The 25,180-nt window shown below is 50.8% G+C and overlaps 2 protein-coding genes across 3 annotated transcripts in view; one reads left to right on the forward strand and one right to left on the reverse strand.

Moving 5' to 3' along the window:
* Window positions 1-25,180, reverse strand: part of LOC308275080 (polyunsaturated fatty acid lipoxygenase ALOX12-like) — a gene marked incomplete at both ends in the record, with an annotated part of 176,883 nt that overhangs the window by 80,407 nt on the left and 71,296 nt on the right. The window lies entirely within an intron of this gene.
* Window positions 9,969-24,461, forward strand: LOC308274982 (proline-, glutamic acid- and leucine-rich protein 1-like; the record flags this gene model as incomplete). The annotated part of the gene is given in 16 exon segments (XM_080712981.1): window positions 9,969-10,216; window positions 12,002-12,116; window positions 19,024-19,083; window positions 19,360-19,510; window positions 19,701-19,830; window positions 19,938-20,025; window positions 20,441-20,529; window positions 20,609-20,725; window positions 20,830-20,977; window positions 21,062-21,221; window positions 22,216-22,271; window positions 22,420-22,626; window positions 22,712-22,805; window positions 22,808-23,109; window positions 23,113-24,201; window positions 24,369-24,461. Coding segments are annotated over 16 exon segments (3,147 nt in total).

A 25,180-nucleotide genomic window follows, 5' to 3' on the forward strand; every position in this document is an offset into this window, starting at 1 on the left:
ATTTTGAAACAGGGTCTTGCTAAGTTGCTGAGGCTGGCCTCAAACCTCTTATTCTCCTGTCTCAGCTTTCCAAGAGCTGGGATTACAGGTGAGTGCCGCCATCCCTGGCTGTTTTAAACACTTTCAAACGAACAGAAGGACAGCAAGTGGTGACTTTGGCCACAGCTATCGTGGAGTGAAACCACTCTGTTCCTTGGATACTTACGTGATCAGAATGGACTGGTGTTCACGATCTGCAAAGGAACAAAGAAAACAGAGCTGATGGCAGTAGGAAAAGGGCTCCCTGAGTCTATCTCCTCTCTCCAGTAGCCAAAGTGCAATTGTACAACTCCTTTTCTTTCTTTTCTCTTTAGTCCTGTGTGTGTGTGTGTGTGTGTGTGTGTGTGTGTGTGTGTGTGAGAGAGAGAGAGAGAGAGAGAGAGAGAGAGAGAGAGAGAGAGAGAGAGAGAAACTGAAACTCGGGATTGAACCTCAATGTAGGTTTGAACAGTCTACCTCTGGCCACACCCCCAGTCATTTTTTATTCTTTATTTTGAAACAGGGTCTTGCTACCCCCTGAGGACCTTGCTAAGTTCCTGAGGCTGGCCTCAAACCTGTGCTCCTCCTGCCTAGCCTCCCACAGACCTGTAACACCACAGATGGCCCTCGGTGATCATTTAAAGAGATTAAAACAGATATAAAGAGATTATGAATGAGACACAGCACACGAGATTAAAGCACATAAACTGTCCAACTGCACTGGTGACCCATGAAAAGCACAGTTTCCTAGGGCTTCACTAGGTTTACATTAAATGCAAACTCCCTGCCCTGGCCTGCAAAATACTGACTGGTTTGGCCTCTCTCAGCTCCTTTTTCTCCTCTCCTTTCTCACCAGGGGGAACAAGCTCAGACCAAGGGTAAGCGGCCCTGAGCCAGCCCGTGCCTTCCCCACCACCCAGGCTCCTCCAGGGCCGCTCACCAGTCAGCATGAGCTGCTAGGCGTTGTCAGAGATGGAGGAGATGTGGGGCGGGGCCTCCTCAGTAGGCAGCCACCACCCCGGGGTTGTACACTGGCAGCCACTGGTAGGGATTGACGGTGACGCAGAAGAGACCCGAAAAGAACCTGTGTGTAAAGATAGCTGCTTAGATGCTTATGTCAAACCTTCTGCTTTTATTATCATCTCAGGGGTCTTTCTGATCAACTTGTAAAAGAAGGAAAATATCATTTATTCTTTTTTTCTTTTTTTTTTTTTTTTTTTTTTCGAGGGAAAGGGCGAATTGTTGACCAGGTCTGTAGGCCTCTGGCCAACTTCTTTTCTTACTTTATTAACATTTATTTTTAACAGTCTAGTTCCCAAAGCAACTTGGAAGCTAAGGTTATGTGACTGCTGCACTCTTGGGAGTTTGCTGGAAAGAGTGGCGTGTCCTTAGCCAAGTCACCCTGAACCAGAGGAATACAGCGCCTGGGTTAGGATGGAGAGGGAAAAACAGTTATTCAGGCCAAGCCAAGTGGCTGGGGTTGCCAGTGTGCACCCCTGAGCCCAGCTTGGCTTAACCTTTTCATTTCTTTCTTTTTTTTTTAATTTATTTATTTTTATTGGTGCACTGTATTCATACATCATAGTAGGATACATACTTTTGTAGACATACATGCACACTTTTCCCAGTCAGCCCCCACCCAATCCCCACCCCATTCTCTCCCTATCCCTCCCTCCCATGCTTGGCTTAGTAGTTGACATCTAGTATTATGGCAATTTATCTAAAATTAAAAATGATAATCTCACATAACAGTTTCATTTGTCTGATACCAAGCTTTTGATGACTTAAAGATAACATTTCAATATTTCTTTTTGCTTTCTTTCTTACCAGAGAATATTTTTTTTCTATTTTTTAGGTGAAACTATCATATATTTATATATTTATTTTTCAGAAAAAAATCTATCCTAATATGGAATATGGACTCTAGGTACCCAAAACGATCTTGAAAAAGAACAAAGCTAGGAGATATATATTTTCTGATTTCAAACCATATAAAGCTACAATAATTGAAACAGTGTAGTACTATTCTAAAGGCAGATATATAAACCATGGAAGTTAAATAAAAGCCTAGAGCTAAATTCTTCCCTATATTGTCAAGTTATTTTTGACAAGGTTTCCACAAACATTTGGTGGTGGAAATATTAATCTTTTAACTAAATATTGTTAAAAATTAATAATTACATGGAAAAGAATAAAATTGGACCCTTACCTAATCCCATATACAAATATTAACTCAAAATAGATAATAGACCTAAATATAAATCTTAAGACTATAAACTTTTAGGAGAAAATCTGGGTCATAAAACCTCAAAACATTGAAATTGGCAGTGATTTCTTGGTTATGATTTCAAAGGCACAGGCAACAGAGGAGTATACAAACTCCCTAAAAAAAAAAATTGTATATCCAAAGACAATGTACACAGAGTTAACAGTTACTAATAGAAATGGATAAAATATTTCCAAATGCTATATCTGAAGGTGTATTAATATTCCAACTAGGAATCCTAAAAATTAACAACAATAAAGGCAAACAATACCCTTTAGAGATAGGTAAAAGACTAACATAAATAATGAATCTCCACAGATAACCAATCTTAGTTGTTTGTTGGATGGAAAATCTTGTTTCTCTAGTTCTGGAGTGTGTTACCTATTTCTTCTTTGTAGTTAATCTCTTTGAGTATTTTCTCTAGCGCTGGTTTTGAAGACATAAATTCCTTCAGTTTCTGTTTGTCATGGAAGCTTCTTATTTCTCCTTCTAATTTGATAGAAAGTTTTGCTGGGTAGGAAATTTTTGGCTGGAAGTTGTTTTCTTTCAGAGTTTGGAATATGTTACTCCAAGCCCTTCTGGCTCTCCTGACTTGGTTTGGGAAGTCTGGAGTGATTCTAATTGGTTTGCCTCTGAATGTCACTTGGCCCTTTGCTTTTGTTGCCTTTAAGATTCTCTGCTTGGCTTCCACATTGGTCATTTTGACAATTATGTGGCGTGGGGATCCTCTTCTCCGATCCTGTCTAAAGGGAGTTCTATAAGTTTCCTGGACCTGTGTATCGACCTCTTGCTCTATGTCTGGAAAATTTTCTGCTATTACTTCCTTGAAGAGATTGTTGATCCCTTTGGTATCACTTTCTTTTCCCTCCTCTATTCCAATTATTCTTAGGTTAGCTCTCTTAAAATGGGCCCATATTTCTTCAATATCAGATTCCTGCTGTCGGATATTTTTTTCTAGATTAGAAACTATGCGTTCATTTTTGGATTGCTCATCTTCTAAGAGCGAGATTCTGTTCTCCATGTGTTCTAATCGATTGTTTGTGCTTTGAATTGAGGCCTTTACTTCATTAATTGCATCCTTTATCTCTTTTTGGCTCTCTCTGAGTTCTTTTCGAAGCACCTCTATTATTTCTACAGTTATTTTCCTGATTTGATCTTCTAGAAATCTCTGATTTTCAGTTTTATCGGGTTCTGATGTTGTGGGGTTGTGGGCATTTATTGCTCCAGTATTATTCCTCTTTCCCATGATTTCGGATGTTTGTGCCTTCTCTGGGTTCTTCCCTTGGGTCACTATGACTTCACTTAAGGTGCTCTGGATCTCGAGTCAGTAGTATCTCAGACCCCACTACACCTTTACTGGGTTGTATCACAGAGTCTCCGACCCAGAGAGTCGATAGAGGCTGCTTTAGACTGTGGGGGGTGCCAGGTTGCACGTTCTCCTATGGTGTGATATCTCTGCCACCGCCCCTCCCCCACTGGGTCAAGTCCCAGGGAGTACAGTACTGGGATTTGACTCACTGTTCTTGAGCACGCAGATGTAGCTGTACTGAACTCGTTGAATTCTCTGCTGCTGCCGCCGGTGGCAATATGGCGCCGCTGCTACGCCCTCGGCTGTGGGGCTGGTGTTTTTCTTCTTGGTTTTGGTTTCCACTCTGAATCCCTGCAGCGTGTGCTGAGCTCGGCCACTGGGAACTTTAGATGCTCTCTACGCGGAGAAATCCCGCCTGGCTGTTCCGCAGTGGCTCACCTCGGCTTGCTGTAGCCGTCCCGTGAATTCGCCGGCAGTATGGTGCTGCTGCCGCCGCGTCTGCCGCGTCCTTGGGCGATAGGCCGGTTATCTCCTCTGTGGCTCTGTTCTCAGTCCGCTTTCTCTCTGGAGCCTGGTGATTTTTTGTTTCACTGGTGATGGTGTTTTCTGGCTATGAAAGGCGCTGATTTTGTGGTAATGGAGGTTTGTTGTTAGCGGGGCTCTTAAGCCCCGCTTTTCTCGGTCGCCATCTTCCCGGAAGTCCTCTTTTTTTCTTTCTGTGGTACTGGGGATGGAACCCAGGGGCATTTAACCTCCAAGCTACACCTCCAGCCCTAATTTTTATTCTTTATTTTGAAAAAGATGTCTCTCTTAAGTTGGGAAGGGACTCACTAAGTATCTGAGGCTGTCCACAAACCTGTGATCCTCCTGCTTCAGCCTCCCAAGTACTGAGATTACAAGCGTGGACCACTGCAAAATCTCATTTCTCTTTGTAAAAAGGGCAACTGAGACTCAAAGAGAAACGATGTCCTACAGCTAGTGAAAACATATACCCAACCTTGGTGCCTTACTTTATCTTGGGAAGCGACCAGGGGAGGCTTCAGGGACCCCCAAGAAGAAGTATTCTGACCACAGACACCAGTGAGCTGCACCCGCCCAGGACAGGTCCCAGCTGCAGGCTCACTGCCTTATCATCAAAGGACAGTCAGGCAAATCCGTGAGGCCCATCAGGACCCGAGGGGAGACCGAAATACGGAGTCATTTTGTGACCAGCAGGCCGAGATCGTCCTCACACACCTCCTCACGCCCAGCCTCACAGAAGCCTCCTGTAAAGAGCTGTGAACCCCACAGGTGCCCTCACTCTGGAGACAGCCGCGCCCCCGGGGAATGTGCACAGCTGGCTTCCATGGCAAATCTCCATGGCTTTAGCCTGTGTCTTGGAAAGTCTTTTCCAACCTGTTCCTCACTGTCTCTGCCCTTCCTGCCCCCAAACTCCCCACTTCCTCCTGAACCCCTCTTCTTCTCACCCCTTTATCTCCATCTTGTGTGTGTGTGTGTGTGTGTGTGTGTGAGAGAGAGAGAGAAGAGAGAGAGAGAGAGAGAGAGAGAGAGAGAGAGAGAGAGAGAGAGAGAGAGACTGGAGACTGAACTCTGAGGTGCTCTGCCTCTGAGCTACACTCCAGCCCTTCTTATATTTTATTTTGAGATGGGGTCTCACTAAGTTGCTGAGGCTGGCCTCGAACCTGTGATCCTCCCACCTCCGCCTCCTCAGCACTGTGCCCACCCTTCATCTCTTGCTTTCTAGTTTCCTATCTTTCCAGCCCCCCAACCTTTTCCCCTCTCGCGTGCAAGAGGAGATGAAAGCCACATCTCTGAAGACCCGCCGCGCACACAAGCATCACCCCCTCGGTCCCTGCCCCTATCAGAAGCCCCGGGAGAGTCGGAGCCCAGGAGCCACTGCCGTAGACCATCCGGACGTCAGCGCTCCCGCAGGCTGTGCAGCGCGGCCGGCGGTTGAGGTGTGTGGGCATCGCCATGTCCTCCATCTTGTCGAGCTTGGGGGGGTTCATGGCCTACACGTCCTCCGTCTTCACCAGCAGTGTCTGCAGGGGAGAGGGCAGGGTTAGCCCCGGCCACCTGTCTGCTTCGGCCTCCGCGGGTGGCTGCAGAGGGCCTGGCTGCAGAGGCCTGGATGGGAGACAGAGACGGGGACCCTCGAGGGGCTGCGGGAGAAGGGCCCGTTTTGTTTCTGTGACTCGGGGCTCTTGTGCTGTGCGCTTTGGTGGGCCTGGGGAGAGGGGACCGTGGTGGAGACCGTGGTGCGGACAGCAGTGGAGGACGTGTGGCTGGGGCGGGGGCAGGGCCTGGGGAACCTTCCAGCTCTGCCCTGCAGACTGCAGCAGCAGCTCCAGCAACCGTGGGTGAATCACAGACTAAGAAGAGAAGATGGTGGGTCCAAGGGCCGACCAGAGCGGGAGGGAGGGCTCTCTGGAGGGAGGGGCCCCAGCCCCCAGCCCCAGCCCCTAACCCCGTCCCTGTGCTGCTCCTGAGAGACCCGCACCCCACCCACCACCTCCTGACCCTTGTTTTTGTTTTGTTTTGTTGATGATGGTGTTGGAGATTGAACCCAGTGTATTCCACCTCTGAGCCACACCCCCAGCGCTTTTTTTATTTTTTTTATTTTTTTTAAACAGGGTCTCCCTAGGTATCTCACTAAATTGCTGAGGCTAGCCTTGAACCTTTGATCCTCCTGTCTCAGCCTCCCAAGTGCTGGCATCACCGTATCACTGGTGTGCACCATGGTGCCTGTCTGTTTCAGCGTCTTCATCTGAAGTAAGCAGAGAGCCGCCATCTGGGGCCCCAGCAGCCAGAGCGGAGCAGGTGGCAGTGACCTTTCCCTCCACCCAGCGCAGTGACACCGCCCCTTGTCCCCTCGACTTGTCTCTCCGGTGTCCCTGTTATTCTTACTCTTTTTTTCTTTCTCTTCCCTCTTCTCTGTCCTTCTCTCCTCCTCTTCTGTTTCTGTCTCTTTCTTAATCTTCCTTGTTCTTTGACTTTCCTTAGAACATTTGCAGATTCTTCCAGTCATAATTCCAGAAAATGGGAAGCTGAGACAGGAGGATCGCAGGTTTGAGGCCAGCCTCAGCAAGTAGTGAGACTCTCAGGAACCCAGCAAGACTCTGTTTCTAAATAAAATTTAAAAAATAGGGCTGGGGTGTAGCTCAAAGGTAGAATGCCCCTGGGTTCAATCCCCCGTACTAAGAAAGAAAAGAAAAGAAAAGAAAGGAAAGAAAAAAAGAAAATTTCAGAAAGAAATAAAATAATGAAATCCACCCCAGAATTCCTCCAGCACTCCTGTGGAGGCTTGGAGCACAATGGCATGGCCCGTGCTGCCCCGGCCTTTATGACATAGTGGACCTGCTATTTCAAGCTGGGCTTGTTGTCCACCGGGCTCACTTACCCATTTTGATTCCTTCCTTGATGAGGGGATTATTTCTGGGTAAACGAGGCTACCGGAGGAGAATGCTTTAGGCGGGCATTTCCCAGTGTTAAACTCCAAATTTCACAACCCTGAAAAGGGTGGAGTTGATCCCCTCTGGCCAGAGTGTCATAAACAAGGATAAAAATCTGAAAGCGAATTGCCTTGATCTGCCCAGCTTAGCATCAGCACCAGCATCACTAGTCGTAGTAATGTTTTTATAACCAGAAAGGAAAAAAAATACCCTCAAACCTATAATTTCTTGGTGAGAGGTTGAGTCTGCAGTTGGTTTCCACTGAATCCTATAACTACCTGGTCCCAGCACCTGTGGTCCCCCCACTTAACTCCCGACCCCTCCTGCTTCCCCATTTCACCAGCCCCTGAAAACACGCATCAGTCTTAACCATCCTGCAAAGCTGGGGTCCCCCAACACCATGGCCCTTCTTGCTCCCATGGCTGCCTCGCCTCTGACCCCCCTTCTGCATCCCCAAGCCTTGGTCAGGGACACAGGGACCACTCTAGTGTTTTAGGCAGAAGGAAATATGGCTGAAGGACTGGGCGCTGACATCACAGAGCAGAGCAGGGGCCACGGCCACCCAGGTTTATGACCAGAGCTGTGGTCAGAAAGCCAGGAAGCGCCTTGTCCACCAGAGGCCAGGACATTGCTGCTGACACGGCAGCTGCCCAAGCCCCACAGGCTGCCTCCCTCACACAAGAGGAGAGTGGCCAGCGCCCAGAGCTTCTAGACCCCGCTCAGACGCAGCAAAACCTAAACCGTCCCTGGAACCCAGGCGGCACAGGAGTCTGTGAAGTGTGCGTCCAGCTGTCAGCCTCAGGGACAGTGAGGAGAGACAGCGGGGATGGAAATGGCGCCGCATGCTACAGGGATAGATGTAATTGCTCACGGTTTACTGAAGATCTCAGAGTCTAGTCCACGGCAGGCCTGGTTCCCTGTGCGGGGCTCAAGGCATGGCGTATGAAGGCAGAGGGAGGATGAGAACAGGGATCTGCTCGCACATCACGGAGGCCAGAAGCCAGCCAGCCAGCCAGCAAGCAAGCAAGGGGATTCAAAGACAAAAGTCCCCAGGCCACGCCCAGGCCCACCCAGGCCACGCCCAGGTCCACCCAGGCCACGCCCTCCTGCCTAGGTCGCCGCCCAGGAAACCATCACCGTGGATGCCACTAATGAGATTACCACCCTCGTGACTCAGTGACACCAACTCTGAACCAACACAGGAGCTCTTCAGGGCACTGTCTATACCTAAGCACAGCGTGGTCGTTGGCACCTGTCACGGGACGCCTTCTACGAGACTCCTCATCCTCCTGGACACTCAGCCATCCTGAGCTGGTCTCTCCTGTCCCTCCACCACCCTCTGAGTAGCCACGTTCATTCGTCCCCTGACACATCCCTCCCCTCCCCTGTCTCTGGCTGTCATCAGTGTGTGAGAGCTGGTATTTCCTGCAAACATCTCAATAGAACACTAAAACTTATTTTACTTTTCAGAAATTTCTCCCACACCAGAAATTTCTCCCACACTGAGTTTTTATTTAATATAGGGAACTGAACCCAGAGACATTCTACCAGAGATACACCTCCAGCCCAATTTATTTCGAAACAGGGTCTCCCTAATCGCTGAGGCTGGCTTCAAGCCTGTGATCCTCCCTCAGCCTCCCAAGTACTAGGATTACAGGTGTGGACCAGCACACCTGGCTCAGCCTCCATTTCTGTTCAATGACTTTCCCCTCTACCCCTGGTTTGAAAACTTACATCAATATTCCTTGAGCGCAGCACTGTGAATTGTAAAAATTTACTCCAGTATTTGAAACTTGCAGTGAAGAAGTCATATATTTTACCTGTTTCCCACCTTAAACAGGAGTTAATAATTATTTACATAAAAAAAAGCTTTTTTTGTATGTGTGTGTGGTGCTGGGAATTGAACACAGAGACAATCTACCACTGAGCTACACTCCCAGCCCGATTTTTAAATTTTGAAACAGGATTTTGTTTTTTTGTTTTTGTGGGGTTTTTTTGGTGGTACTGGGGTTCCTGGAAGCCCTTCTATCTCCGGGCTACACTCCCAGACCTATTTTACTTTTATACTTTATTTTTGGAAAAAGGGTCTCTTAAACCAGCGCGGCTGGCTTCGAACTTGTGTGATCCTCCTGTCTCTGCCTCCCAAGTGTGCACCACCACGCTTTATTTATCTTTATTTTGAAACAGGGTCTCACTAAGTTACCAAGGCCTCACTGAGAGGCTGAGGCTGTCCATGAACAGCGATCTTCTGGTCTCAGCCTCCCAAATGCTGGGATTGCAAGCGTGCGCCACCACGCCTGGCTTCCCACATGGTTTTTCTTGCTCAGAGTTTTGGTTTTTTTTTTTTTTTTTTTTTTGGTATTCTGACTCTTTGTTACTCTATATGAATTTTCGACTCTATTTTAAGCTCTGTGAAGAATGATGTTGGTATGTGGATAGGAAGTACACTGAATCCGTAGATCGCTTTTGGTAGTGTGGCCATTTCCACAATATTTATTGTGCCTATCCAAGAACACACTCATCTTCAGTTTCTGTCTTTAATGCTTTCTGGTTTTTCCTGTAGAGGTCTTTGACCTCCTTACCTAGATTTATTAAGCATTTTTCTTTCTGAGGCTATTGTGAACTGAACTGTTTGGATTTCCTTTCAGTGAAATGATGGTTGGTGTACAGAAAGCTGTTGATAGTGGGGGGTAAAGGAGGAAACACAGCAAGCCCGTGTGCACGTGCGTGTATATAACCTGGAACCTCACTGTGATGTACAGTGACACTGCACCAACAGTATTAAGAAGTAAAAGTACAAACAAAAGAGAAAAGAGGAGCTTTGGTGTTCTGAGTTGACTGTGCCCAGCGACTTTACTGAATTTGTCCTCAGCTCTGGGAGTCTTCTGGTGAGTGTCTGTGCTAATGCTCTAAGCACAGGATCATGGCGTGGGCACTGTCAGCCCTGCAGGCAGGCTCCAGGAGGTGGGAGAGTCGCCTTGAGCAGGCCTTGGTCCGCCATCTCTCACGGGTGCCCTCTCGTCAGCGGACACTGGCTGTGGATGGCCTGGTCGGGGCCCGCGGTCGCTCCCTGGGTCTCAGTGTCTTCCGAGCCCACGGCGTGGCTGAGCAGCTTCTCGTGCAGCGAGAAGAGCCTCCCGCCTCCCCCCGCACAGCCAGACTGCAGTGTCTGTAAGGAAGGCCCGGTGGTCCTCACGTGGTCCTTGGAGCCGTCAGCAGCAGCTCCGCATTGGTGAGGGTTCAGCCATCTTCATGGGTAAGAAGTCTGGTTCCCTCCTTCCCTTCCTGCAGGGAGAGGCCACGGCCCCTGCCCGAGGCTCAGTCCTGGCAGAGGCAGCCAGGGCGGCGGTGGAGGCTCATCTTCCTCCGTGACACCCCGTCGTTAGTGTTACACTTGCTATTTTGGAGGGTTGAGAGTCCTGGAGATGGAGCCCAGGGCATTCTGCCTTGAGCTCCACACTGAGCCCTTTTGATTTTTCCTTTAAATGTTGCCACAGGGTCTCACTACGGTGCCGAGCGTCTCGCTAAGCTGCTCAGACTGTGATCTTCCATCTCAGGCCCCCAGGTGCTGGGATTACAGGTGTGCCACTATGCCCTGCTAGTATTAAGCTTATTTGTTTGCAGTACTGGGGATGGAACCCAGGGACATTCTGCCTCCGAGCTACACCCCCAGCCCTATTTTTTGTTCTTTATTTTGAAATAGGGTCTCGCTAAGTTGCCAAGGTCCTCATTACGTAGTAGCTGAGGCTGTCCTCGAACCGTGGTCCTCCTGTCTCAGCCTCCCAAATGCTGGGATTACAAGCGTGAACCACCATACCCGGCATGCGCGTCATATCTTGACCCTGGTCGATTGTCTCCCTTTGTTCTTTGCCCATATCTACCATGGTTTGGACAGTCTTGTGTTTCACAAGAAAAGTAACTTCCAAGAATAAGATGCCAGCCCTGTCAGCAACGTCGTTCCCCTTAAACACCGTGCCAGGCCACGCAATCACCTCTTAGCCTCTTGACCTCCAAGTGCTTCTCAGGATCACCCCTCAGGATTCTCTGGGGTCTTTCATTTAATTTTATTTTCATTTGTGGTACTGCAGATGGAACCAGGGGCATTCTACCTCCGAGGTACAACTTCAGGCCTATTTTATTTTTACTTTGAAACAGGGCCCCACTAAGTTGCAGAGGACCTCAGTTAGTTGCTGAGGCTATGACCCTGCTATCCTCCTGTCTCAGCCTCCCAAGTACTGGAATTACGAGTGGGCACCACCACAACGGACAGTTAGTTTGCATTTATTTAATTATTTGTTTATTGTGGTATTGGGGATGGAACCCAGGGCTTCTCAACTTTTGAGTTATGCCCCAGCCCTATTTGTTACGTTTTTATTTTGAAACATAGTCTGGCTAGTTGCTGAGACTGGCCAGGACCCTGTGATCCTCCAGTCTCAGCCTCCAAGTAAAGGGATGATAGGCGTGTTCCACCACACCTGGCTCACTGGGGTCATTTTGAAGGCAATTTTGCTCTTTGTTTACCATCACCACCACCTTTATAATATGCTTCTCCTCTTGCCCAGACACCAGGACCCTAGGATGTTTCTGGCAGAAGGGCCTACTGCAGGGCTCTCTCTTCTGAGGCCCAGAAGGGAGCAGCCCTGAGGCCATGCAGAGGGGGCGATGCTGGAGTGGCTGCCTCCACCACCTCCCCTGGCCTCACCCAGCCCCATGAGGCTCTGCTGCCTCTGGCTACAGAGGGACTGTGAACCCAGGAGGCCAGCAGGGGAGGCTGGCAGAGGAGGCCAGCAGCATAGGGGTATTTGTGCTCTGAAACCTCCACTACCAGTAGACATGGTCAATCACTTGGGGAGAGAATGGCTGTGGGGGGTGGGGGAATTCAGGGTGGGAACCCCAGAATTGTATCTAAGTCTTTCTCTCCGTGTCCTCTCCTCATTCTGCTCCTCTGGGTCCCAGCCGCAGCCCGTGGTGGCCTTGTTCTTCTGTGACCTTGCTCATTAACCGCCCTGGTCTCGCCAAGTTGGCTCCACCTCAGCTGCCCTTTCTAATCTTTGAACACGACATCCACCAGGTAAGCCTCAGTCAGAAATGTACAGTGCTCCCCTCAGGCCACGAATCATCCTTCCACCCGGCTGTGAGGTCCTCCAATATCTAGACCCCACGGACCTTTCCCACTTATGATTTACAGTGGCTGACATAGAAGTGTGGTATCACCCCCAAACAGCTCTCACGGATGTGGAGAACGCTAGGAAACCAACTCATGTGTTTATAAGTGTAAATAAGGCAAAGAATTGAACATGTACATCTTCATTTAACATCTTCATTAAACATATTCCTCTGTGAGGAAGCTTCACAGAGATGGCAGTATTGAAACATTGCCGATTTGTAACCCCCCAAAGAATTAGCAGACCCAGATGACAGCTATAAACGCTCAACACTGTTAGCAGAGATCAGCTGACATTGTGGGGTGTGTGTGTGTGTGTGTGTGTGTGTGTGTGTGTGTGTGTGTGTGTTTGGTACTGGACATTGAACACAGGGAGATTCTACCTCAAAGTTACACCCTCAGACCTTTCAGCTTTTATTTTGAAACATGGTCTCTCTGAGTTGCCCAGGGGCTCAGAGGCTCCCTACTTGCTGGAGTCCTGGCGCCCCTCAGTTCTGACTGTAACTATTTTGGATTAAACGAAGGGCAACTTATTCCCGTCCTTGGGCAGGATTTTCCCGGCCACCTCGGTCCCGGTGAGGATATGGAGGCCCCGAGGAGCTGGGCAAAGCTGCCCTGGCCGATGTCCCTCAGGACCAGGCCAGGATCCGGGAGGGCATCCTCACAGGGGAGCTGGCCGAGGGCCTGGCCTCTCCTCCTACTCTCTCCTAGCACTGTCCATCGAGAGCCGCAGCAGCAACTGACGGTGCTACAAGAAAGAACAAGAACACTCACAGAATATACAACAAAATAACCAACACACGCACAACAACAAAGCCCAAAACCCAAACCAACGAATCCTACCCGAAGCCTCCCCACCACCCAGGACCATAGCTGGTGCAGGAGACGCCTCACAATGGCTCCTTGTGAGGTCAGAGCCCTGGAAGACCAGGTGGCGGCTGGGCATGGCCCTCTGTGGCCGTCTCCCCTTGGACTTCCAGGACCTTTTCCAGTTTTGTTTGTTTATTTATTTATTTATTTATTTATTTATTTATTTTGGTGGTACTGGGGCTGGAAGCCAGAGGCTTTCTACCTTCAGTATATATTCCCAGACCTATTTTACATTTATTTGGAAACAGGGTCTCACTAAGTTGTTGAGAGCCTCACTAAGTAGCTGAGGATGGCTTTGAACCTGTGCGATCCTCCTGTCTCAGCCTCCCAAGCACAGGGATTACAAGCGTGCGCCACCACGCTGGCATCTACAATGGTTTGAATAGTCTGTGCCTCACAATAAAGATAACTTGTTTGTAATAGTTTCCTTTAAAGAACTGAGTTGGGCTGCCTACTAACCTCCTGTCTGGGCTTATTCTGTAGGCTCCAAATGAGCCTCAGGATCAACCCTCAGGAGCCACTGGGGTCATTATGGGGTTTTGTTTGTGTGTTTTGTTTGATGGTGCTGGGGATTGAATGCAAGAGCATTCTACTTTTGAGCTACACCCCCAGCCCTATTTATTTTTTATTCTTTATTTTGATACAGGTTCTAACTGAGTTGCAGAGGACATCGCTAAGTAGCAGAGGCTGTCCATGATCCTTTGGTCTCAGCCTCCCAAACCCTGGGATTACAGGTATGTGCAACCATGTCTGGCTACTGGAGAATACACACACACACACACACACACAGTCATGGGCATTGAACCCAGGGGCCCTCAACCTTCAGGTTAAACATCAGCCCTATTTTTTATATTTTCATTTTGAAACATAGTCTGGCTAGTTGCTGAGACTGGCCTGGACCCTGTGATCCCGTCTCAGCCTCCCAAGTAATGGAATAAATGGTGTGCTCCGTCACACCCAGCTCACTGGGGTCATTTTGAAGGCAGTTTTGCTCCTCGTTGGCCATCACCACCACCTTTATAATATGCTTCCCCCCTTGCCCAGACACCAGGACCCTAGGGTGTTTTGGCAGGCGGGCCCACTGCAAGGCCCTCTCTTCTGAGGCCCAGAGGGGAACAGCCCAGAGGTCATAGGGAGAGGGCGTTTCTGGGTGGTCACTACGTCCACCGCCTCGCTACCTAAACCAGCCCCATGGAAGCTCCTCTGCCTCTGGCAGCTGAGACACAGTGAGCCCAGGAGGCCCACAGGGGAGGCTGGAGGTGGAGGGGTTATTTGTGATCTGAAACTGCCACTGCCTGCTGGCTGGAGAGTAGCTGATGGTGGGGGGGCTTCCTAACCTGGAATTGTATCTAAGTCTTTCTCTGCGTGTCTTCTCCCCATTCTTCTCCTCCAGGTCCCAGCTGCAGCACCTGGCCAGCCTTTCTCCTCTGTGACCTTACTCATTACCCACCCTGGTCTCCCCTCGGCTGCCATTTCTAATCTTTCTACATGACGCTCAACAGGTAAGCCTCAGTCAGAAAGGAATAGGCTCCCTAGAGCCACAAATGGCCCTTCCTCCAGGCTTTGAGGTCCTCCAGTGTCTGTACCTGGTGAACCTTCCCTACTTATCATGAGATTTACAGTGGCTGCCTTATAGAAGTGTGGTATCACCCCCAAACAGCTCTCACGGATGTGGAGAATGCTAGGGAACCAAACCATCATTTTTATAACTGTAAATAAGATGAAGAGTCGAACATTATGTCTTGATTAAATATAATGTCCTCAGGGTCACCTAAGAGCAGCCTGAGGAACCTTCTCTACAGAGGATGCCAACTAAAGCCGATAGCGGCGATGGCAGGATCAAACATCGCCTGGTGGTGCTGTAACCCCCAAGAATCAGCAGATCTACGTAACAGATATGAGCACTGTGAACTGATAATCTGACCTGATATATATATATTTTTTTGTACTGGATATTGAACACAGGGGGATTCTACCTCTGAGCTACACCCTCAGACCTTTCAGCTTTTATTTTGAAACATGGTGTCTCTAAGTTGCCCAGGGGCTCAGGGGCTCCCTAATTAGCTGAGGTCCTGGTACCCCACAGTCCTGGCTGCATCTATTTGGATGGAATGAAGGGCAACTCATTCCTGTTCCCAGGAAGGATTTTACTGGCCACCTCTGTCCTGGTGAGGATATGGAGGCCCCGTAGAGTTGGGCAAAGCTGCCCTGGCCGATGTCCCTCAGGACCAGGCCAGGATCTGGGAGGGCATCCTCACAGGAGAGCAGGCTGAGGGCCTGGCCTCTCCTACAACTCTCTCCTAGCACTGTTCATCAACAGAACAACAACACTCAAAGAATATACAACAAAATAACAAACCCAACACACGCACACACACAACAAACCCAAAACCCAAACCAACGAATCCTACCCGAAGCCTCCCCACCGCCCAGCGCTGTGGCTGGCGCAGGAGACGCCTCACAATGGCTCCTTGTGAGGTCAGAGCTCTGGGTGGTCAGGTGGCGGCTGTGTGTGGCCCTCTGTGGCCGTCTCCCCTTCAGGCCTCTGGGACCTTTCCCACTTTCATAATAAGAAAGGCTCTAGCAGCTTTCTTGCTTTAGTGGGTTATGGGGGCTGATGTCTACTTCATTACATTTAAAATTTGTAGGATGCTTCCTGTTATATTCATTTTGAGTCTAAGTTTTTTACTTTAAAAAATTTCATCCTATACACACTCAAGTTATTCAGTTTCTTTTCTATCAACTTGAAATGGTTGACGTCTAAAGAATGGTACTGGCCAGGCGTGGTGGCACAGGCGTGTAATCCCAGTATTTGGGGGCTGAGACAGGAGGCCCACCTCAACTTAGTGAGATCCTGTATCAAAATAAAGAATAAAATAGGCTGGGAGTATATCTCAGAGGTAGAGAGCCTGGGTTCAATCCCCAGTATCACACACACACACACACACACACACACACACACACACAAATGGTAACATATAATGCACATCATAAAAACAAAACACTGTTCTCTAAGACACCAAAGGGCACGTCGTTGACATCGATGGGGCCGAGGGGAAGGCCGCTCTCATCCTAACTGCCCCATAACGTCCTCCTCACATCCATTTACTGTGACATCTTATTGCTGTATTGATATTGTCCATGCAGTGAGGTTCAGAGTGCTCCACTCAGCACTTGGCGTGTTTCCTTGGGCATCCCTCCCGCTCCCTCTCCTCCTCCTGCACGTGTCAGTGAGATGGGCAGTGATACCTTCACATAGGACATGGCACTATTTGATCCGTTTCCTTCCTCCCGCCGCCTGCTGCCCTCCCCACCTCCCTCCCACAGTTTCCCTCAGTGATCTAGAGTCCCCTGTGTTTCCTATTTTCTCCCTAGTTCCACATATGAGAGAAAACATAGGATCCTTGACTTTCTGAGACAGGCGGATCTCACTTAGCATAATATTCTTGAATTCTATTTTCCTGAAAAATGACATAATTTTGTTCTTTATGACAGAGTAGAACTCCATCTATGTATACAATAAATATTCTTTACCCACTCATCTGTTGAAGACGCCTAGGTTGTTCCCATAATTTGGCTATTCTAAATTGTGCTGTTTTCAAATGGGTATGAGCTGGGCATAGTGGTCCACACTCATTATCCAGGTACTTGGGAGGCTGAAACAGGAGGGTTGTGGGTTGGAGACCAGCCTCAGCAACTTAGTGAGACCCTGTTTCAAAATAAAAATAAAATTGGGTTGGGGGTGTATCTCAGAGATAGAAGCCCCAGAGTTCAATCCCTAGTATCACAAAAATAAAAATCCATTGATTAAAACATGGGTATGCATATATCACTCTAGTGTTCTGACTTTCTTTTGGAAAGATACCGAGGAGTGGTGTAGCTATGTCGGATGGTGGCTCCTTGCCTAGTCTTTTCATGCTGGTTGTGGTTGTATCATTTACAGTCCCACCAAGAGTGTAGAGACTTCCCATTTCCCACGTCCTTTACTCATCTGTTGTCTGTATTGATGATGGCCATGCTATCTGGTATGAGATGAGTCTTGCTCTGCATTTTCCTGATTACTAATGAGACTGAGCATCTTTTCATACATTTGTTGGCCATTTGATTTCTTCTTTTGAGAAATGTCTGTTCAGTTCAATTGCCTATTTTCTATTGGGTCATTTGCTTTATTCTTAGCGTTAAGTTTTTTAAATTCTGAGTTATATTCTAGACATTGTTCCTCTATCTGAGGAGAAGCTGGCAAAGATTTCCTCACATTCTGTAGACTGTACTTTCGATTCTTGTTTCTTTGCTGCACGAGAGCTTTTTAATCCGTTGCCATCCTATCCATTGGTTCTTAGTTTCATTTCCTGAGCTCTGGGGTTTTACTGGGGCTGTACCTACATGTACCTGCCAGTACTCGTGTTGGAGACTTGGTCCTATTTTTCGTTCTAGTCATTGCAAAGTTTCTGGTCTAATTTCTGGTCATTGTCCCACCTTGACTTTTGTGCAGAATGAGAGATGGGTCTCTAATTTTATTCCTCAGGACATGTATATGCAGTTTTTCTAGCACCATTTGTTGAAAAAATATGTCTTTTCTCCACTGTATGTTTTTGGCACCTTTGTCAAAAACCAACTGGCTGAGAAAGAGCAAAATTATGTCTTTTGCAGGAAAATGGATGGAACTGAGAACATTGTGTTAAGTGAGTCTAGCCCATCACAGAAAGTCATCATGTTTTCACATGTTTTCTCTCATATATGGAAGCCAGGAAGAGACTGGGATAACGCGGGATCCCGATGGAGGAGAAACTCCAGTGGAGGGAGGGAGGGAGAGACTTGAAGGACACGCTTCCATGGATGCCGTGTACACGTGGGAGTATCATGACAATCTCAGTATCATGTGTGGGGAAGGGGAGGGGGTGCGGTGGGGTCGGGTGGGGGAAGCTCACAGAGTGCTGGGCACACGTGTGTCTCCATCACTGTGAACTTAATGTGAGAGTGGCAGTATTTGAACGGTTTCCTTCCTCACGCCGCCTCCTGCCCTCCCGCTCCCTCCCACAGTCCCTCCCACCGTCCACTGCTCTCCCTCCTCAGGGATCTCGAGTCCCTTGTGTTTCCTATTTTCTCCCTTCTTCTGTCAAGATGCTGTTTTCAAGGCAATGGAGATCAAATGTCAGCACAACTGAGATGTGCTGCTTTCCTCAGTTGCCATCCTCTCAAAAGCCCTGATTTTATATATATATATATATATATATATATACACACACACACATATATATACATACATACTTATATACTTATTTGGTGGTTCTGGGGTTCCTGGAACGCTTCTACCTCCAAGCGACACTCCCAGACCTCTACTTAGAATTGAAGAAAACACCACATTTCACTCATAAGGTAGTGAAAGGAATGATGTAATGTTTCCCATTCATGTTCACGGACCATTTTCCCAAGTAACTGTTGGCCCTCAGGTAAAGCACCGCTGCTCCAGGGCTGTCTCACCGCAGGCAGAGGAGCCCTTGGCCAGTGGGTCTGTCCTCTGAGACTTGCTGCATTGACTCTCCGCTGACCCGCCGGGCTCTCCTGGCCCATTCCTCTGGAGAGCGCCTCAGCCCCCAGCTTGCACACTCCTGCCTTCCTGCCTTTCTTTTTTTTTTTTTTTTAAGTACTGGGAAGGAACCCACTGGCTACACCCCCCGCCTAATTTTTTATTCTTTATTTGAAAACAAGGTCTCTCTAAGTTGCTGAGGCTGGCCGCAAACCCACGCCTGGCTTCCGGATGCCTTTTTACCATGAAAGCATGTCTGGTACCAGGCACTGCTGCCCTGTGGAGGCATTGGCCTCCTGGGTCTGGGAAAGAAAAGGACTTGGTGGGGTCTGCTGCTCGGAATGGGTGGGTGTCATCTCTGGCTCTTGGAGCTGCTTGGAGGGTTACATGTCTTCACACCTTTCTTTTCTCCTCCAGGGCAAGCTGGCCTCGTTTTTCCTGTCTCGGGTGGATGCCTTGAGTCCCCAGCTCCAGCAGGTAAAGGGAAGGGGGAGAGGTGCAGAGGCCAGAGATCTGAGCCTGGAGCATCTCATGTGCCTCCTGCTTAGCTGTTCCCCATGACGGCCTTTAGATCCTGTTCTCACTCCCTCCTGTTAAGGCACCCAAGTCCTGCCTCCTGCCCCCGTGGCCATCTGGCCCTTCTGCCTCACTGTCCCTGGAGCTCCCTTTGATCTCCATCCCTTGGGCTTTAGCGGGGTGGGGCCCTGGGGCTGAGCCGATTCCCATCTGAGTGGCTTTCTGCTTCCTCTGCAGCTGGCCTGTGAGTGTTACTCCAGGCTGCCCTCTTTGGGAGCTGGCTTTTCCCAGGGCCTGAAGCACACGGAGAGCTGGGAGCAGGAGCTGCACAGCCTGGTGACCTCACTGCACAGCCTGTTGGGGGCCCTGTATGAGGGTGCAGAAACAGGTAGGGAGCAGTGCTCCAGGTAGTGGTCAGTAGGGAGCTGGGGAGCTTGCAGAAAGGAACAGAGGGGGTTTCAGAGAGGCCAGGCAGTGGGCTTCTAGGCAAAATGGAGAACACAGGCAGCTCATCCACCCCAAATGAAAAAGGAGGCACAGAAGGCACGGAATATGCAGGGGGTTGCCTTGCTGCCCAGCTCCTGTGCAGGACGAAGGCCCTGGAGTGGAGGTGCTGCTTTCCCATTCTGAAGACGGCGATGCCCACGTCCTCCTGCGGCTTCGGCAGAGGTTTTCAGGGCTGGCCCGCTGCCTCGCGCTCATGCTCAGGTGTGTGGGAGTTGAGGGTGCCGGGGCCTGGAGCCGGAGGGGTCGAGGCGGGTGTGGAGCCACGCAGGGAGCTGCTCTGAGGGTCTCCCTGCTCTTGTCCTCTGTAGCTCTGAGTTTGGGGCTCCGGTGTCCGTGCCTGTGCAGGAAGTCCTGGATCTCATCTGTCGGACCCTCGGCGTCAGTAGCAAGAATATTGTGAGTGGTTTTGTCCTCTTTACATGGTCCTTGCTCAGCACCCTGAGCAGCCAGGAAAGCACTGTGACGTGAAGCTCCCTACACAGCCACCTGAAGTTGTCCCAGGTGGCTCCTCCTCCTCTTAAGTACCGTGACTCCCTCTGTTTCCTCGCCACCAGCCCCAGCACCAGCGTGGATGTGCTCATCTAGAGCAGGACCAGGCACGCGCGGCTGGTGGCTTATAGTGCAAGATGAGTAGGGCATTGCTGAGAAGCGCTCACCCTCCCCTTGCCCTCCACCCAGGGCCTGTTTAGAGGACGCAGGGTGACTTTGCTGAGAGGGCTGAGGCCAGGAAGTGGTGCCCTTAACTTTGGGGACAGGTGTGTACAGTCATGCATGTCTTTCTCTGGCTCTTTCTTTGGCTAATTCCCCCTAGAGCTTGCATGGAGATGGTCCCCTGCGGTTGCTGCTGCTGCCCTCTATCCATCTCGAGGCCTTGGACCTGCTCTCGGCACTCATCCTTGCGTGAGTGGGATTGGCGGGATGAGGGAAAGGGTGTAGGATGTGCTGGAAATGAGGGTCACGGTTGGGTCTCTGCCCTCAGGTGTGGAGGCCGGCTCTTGCGCTTTGGGGCTCTGGTCAGCCGCCTGCTCCCGCAGGTCCTCAGTGCCTGGAGCATCGGTAGGGATGCCCTTTGCCCAGGCCAGGAGAGGCCTTACAGGTGACCATGCAGGAAGGAGGAAGGGGTGAGGGTGGGAGGCATGCAAGTGGGCTGGGGGCTCTGCCATATCACTCCATAACCTGTTCTCTTGGCCCACAAGACAGCACTGTTCGGACCAAGGTGTACGCTGTCCTAGAGCTGTGGGTGCAGGTTTGCGGTGCCTCGGCAGGGGTGCTGCAGGGAGGAGCCTGTGGAGAGGCGCTGCTCACCCACCTGCTCAGTGACATCTCCCCACCAGCTGATGCCCTGAAGGTGAGGCCTCAGCTCCTGTGTCTCGACTCTGTCCTGCTTTCCCGTTTGCCTGGGATTAAGATTTGTATTTTCATCTACCACCAGCTACGCAGCCCCCGGGTAAGCCCTGACGGGGGTTTGCAAACTGGAAAGCCCAGTGCCCCCAAGAAGCTGAAGCTGGACATGGGGGAGGCTATGGCCCCACCCAGCCACCGGAAAGGGGATAGCAATGCCAACAGCGACGTGTGTGCAGCTGCGCTGAGAGGTGGGTGAGGCCCTGGACCCGTAGGTTTAGGGCTGGCTTGAACTCATCGCCTAAAGCCAATGGTGAAGTGGAAGTTACACTTGAAATGCAGGGCCTAAAGCCAATGGTGAAGTGGAAGTTACACTTGAAATGCAGGGTGGCTGGAGGAGGAGCAGAGGCGCCGTGCAGCGTGAGGGCTGCAGGTGGGATCTTGGGTTTTGTGGGTGCATCCTGGATCCAGGAGAAGCTCAGCTCCTGGGGCGAGTCCCTGCCTTGGAGCTCACATTCCCCACAGGGCAGGCTGCCTGCCGGAGCTTCCCTGCTCCCCATGCAACTGCTCATCTGTGAAAGAAGTTAATACTCAGGTGCTGAGCAGTTAATGGGTGATGTCCCTCTGGGTCCCATGTGTTCCAGTGCTGCTGCCCACTCCACGTGAAGGGGCACCAGCTTTAAGTATTTAAGTGTGCATTATCTTTAAATATCATCAGTAGCTGGGTGTGGTGGTGCACACTTGTAATCCCAGTATTGGGGAGGATGAGACAGGAAGATCGCAGTTTGAAGATGGCCTCAGCTACTACTTAATGAGGCCCTTTGCAACTCAGTGAGACCCTGTTTCAAAATAAAGAATAAAAAAGAGGGCTGGGGATATAGTTCTGAGGTAGAAAGCCCCTGGGTTCCATCCTCAGTACCATAAAATAAATAAATAAATATAAATATATATCAATAAAATAAAAATAAAATAAATATATATCAATAGTCCTGTGTACTAGCAATGCTTTTACAGTCTCTATTTCCTTTGCTTTTTTGATAATGGGGATCAAACCCAGGACATTGCACATGCAAGGCAAGTGCTCTCCCACTGAGTACATTCTAGCCTTACGTCTCCATCTTACACTGGAGGAAGCAGGCTGCGCGCAGGGCGGTGCCTTGGCCAGGCAGGCCAGGGTGGAGCTGGGCGCCCCCTTGCCCTCTCCCCTGTCAGCAGCCTGCCTCCAACATGCTCTTCTCTTCCCAGGCCTCAGCCGGACCATCCTTATGTGCGGGCCTCTCATCAAGGAGGAGGTTCACAGGGTTAGTGGGGCTGGGGGGAGCACTGCTCTGTGTACGTAGGGTGTACCCCAGAGGTGGGGCTGCTGACACCTGGGAGGAGGCCCAGGAGAAGGGTTGGGTGGTCCTGGCAGAGCTTTTAGGTGTGCTCTGTGTCTTCTGTGTCTTTCAGAGACTGCACGATCTGGTCCTGCCCCTGGTCATGGGTGTACAGCAGGGTGAGGTCCTGGGCAGCTCCCCATACACCAGCTCTTGCTGCCGCCGGGAGCTGTACCGCCTGCTGCTGGCGCTGCTCCTGGCCCCTTCTCCTCGCTGCCCTCCTCCTCTTGCCTGTGCCCTGCAAGCGTTCTCCCTTGGTCAGCGTGAAGACAGCCTTGAGGTAGCTGCCTGGCTCCTGGATTCTTTGTTCTGGGCCCAGGAAACCCTGTGTTCATGACTCATATTTGCCCTCGATTCCTCCTCAGGTGTCCTCCTTCTGTTCAGAAGCCCTGGTGACCTGTGCAGCTCTGACTCACCCCCGCGTCCCTCCACTGCAGACCCTGGGCCCTGCCTGCCCCACGGCTGCCCGGTCCCTCCTCCCGAGGCCCCATCTCCATTCCGGGCCCCACCCTTCCACCCCCCAGGCTCCCTGCCCTCTGCGGGTGCCTTGCCCTCCGCCGGCCCCATGCCCTCCACAGGCCCCTTGCCTTCGGCCAGCTCCATGCCCTCAGTAGGCCCAATGCCTTCCACGGGCCCCATGCCCTCCGCAGGCTCTGTGCCCTCGGCGCGCCCTGGACCTCCAGCCACAGCCAACCACCTAGGTCTCTCTGTGCCAGGCCTGGTGTCTGTCCCACCCCGCCTTCTTCCTGGCCCTGAGAACCATTGAGCAGGCTCCAATGAGGACCCTGTCCTTGCCCCAAGTGGGACACCTCCACCTGCCATCCCCCCAGATGAAACTTTTGGGGGAAGAGCACCCAGACCAGCATTTGTCCACTATGACAAGGAGGAGGCCTCTGACGTGGAGATCTCCCTGGAAAGTGACTCTGATGACAGCGTGGTGATCGTGCCCGAGGGGCTGCCGCCCCCACCGCCCCCGCCCCCCTCAGGCGCCACTCCTCCCCCCGCCCCCACAGGGCCACCGGCAGCGTCTCCTCCTGTGCCAGCTGAGGAGGAGCCAGAAGGGCTTCCTGCAGCCCCGGGACCTCTCCCTCCGCCCCCGCCCCCGCCCATTCCTGGTCCAGTGGTTCTGCCGCCACCCCAGCTGGTCCCTGAAGGGCCTCCTGGAGGGGGAGGACCTCCAGCCCTGGAAGAAGATTTGACAGTTATTAATATCAACAGCAGTGATGAGGAAGAGGAAGAAGAGGAAGAGGAGGAGGAGGAAGAGGAGGAAGAAGAGGAAGAAGAAGATTTTGAGGAAGAAGAGGATGAAGAAGAATATTTTGAAGAGGAAGAAGAGGAAGAAGAGTTTGAGGAGGAATTTGAAGAAGAAGAAGAAGGCGAGTTAGAGGAAGAAGAGGAGGAGGAGGAAGAGGAGGAGGAGGAAGAGCTGGAAGAGGTAGAAGACTTGGAGTTGGGCTCAGCAGGAGGGGAGGCAGAAGAAGGTGGTCCTCCACCCCCAGCACTGCCTCCAGCTCTGCCCCCTCCCGAGTCCCCCAAACTTCCACCTGAGCCAGAACCAGAGCCCGGGCTGCTGCTAAAAGTGGAGGAGCCAGGAGTGGAGGAACAGCCCGAGGCTGAGACCGCGCCCGCCCTGGCCCCCGAGGTGCTCCCCTCCCAGGGAGAGGAGGACAAGGAGAGTGGCAGCCCCACAGCAGGGCCACCACCTCAGGAGCTGGCTGGAGAAGAGCCATCTGTTTCCCCAACTCTGTTGGAAGAGGGGACTGAGGGTGGGGGTGACAAGGTGCCACCCCCTCCAGAGACATCCGTGCAAGAAGAGATGGAGACCAAGGCAGAGGTGGCAGTTCTCCAGGAAAAGGTGAGAGCCAGTCTGGGAAGGCCCCTCGGGTTGCAAAGGTGGGCTGGTGGGAGGAGGGGAGCAGTGATTGTGGCAGGGAAGAGGGTCTCCCCAGCCCATCTGCTCTTCCATAGATGTGTGTGTGTGTGTGTGACTTTCATATCTCCTGTCTTTGTGCCTGAAAGGAGCAGGAGGATGACACAGCTGCCATGCTGGCCGACTTCATCGATTGCCCCCCTGATGATGAGAAGCCACCGCCTCCCACAGAGCCTGACTCCTAGCCGCTTCCTCGCCTCAACACTTGTTTTCCAATAAAGTCCTTAGATAGTGGTGCTGCTTCTGGCTTTCGCCACACTGTGTCCCCAGCGGCAACCTGGGTGTCTATGGGGTTTTTGAAGGTATTCATAGTCTCCAGATGCCTCTGTACCCATGCCATCATCTCTGTTGCCCAGAGGAGGAGCCACTGACTTACAAGAGCAGTGGGCTGTTTTGTCATCCAGCAAGTTGGTGTCAGAATTTGAGCGTCTTGCTGTCTGGTCTTCCATGATGCTAAGTATGTGCAGAGTTGCCTGTGTGGTCAAGCTATAAGGAGTTAAAGATGTATCCCCCCCCCTTTTAATTTTTTTTGCAGTACTGGGATTTTTTTCCCCCCCAGTACTGAGGATGAAACCCAGGGGCGTTCTACCTCCGAGCTACACCCCCAGCCCTATTTTATAATTCTTTATTTTGAAACAGGGTCTCACTGAGTTGCAAAGGGCCTCACTAAGTAGCTGAGGCTAGCCGCGAAGTGTGATCCTTCTGTCTCAGCCTCCCAAATGCTGGGATTAAAAGCCTGCACCACCATGCCTGGCTTTGCAGTACTGGGGATTTAACCCAGGGATCATTTTATCTCTGAGCTATACCCCCAGGCTTATTTTTACTTCTGATTTTGAAATAGGGCCTCACTAAGTAGCTGAGGCAGGCCACAAACTTGTGATCTTCCTGTGTCTGCCTCCCACGT

Source organism: Muscardinus avellanarius (genome assembly GCF_963383645.1).
Source record: "Muscardinus avellanarius genome assembly, chromosome: 16".
NCBI lineage: Eukaryota > Metazoa > Chordata > Mammalia > Rodentia > Gliridae > Muscardinus > Muscardinus avellanarius.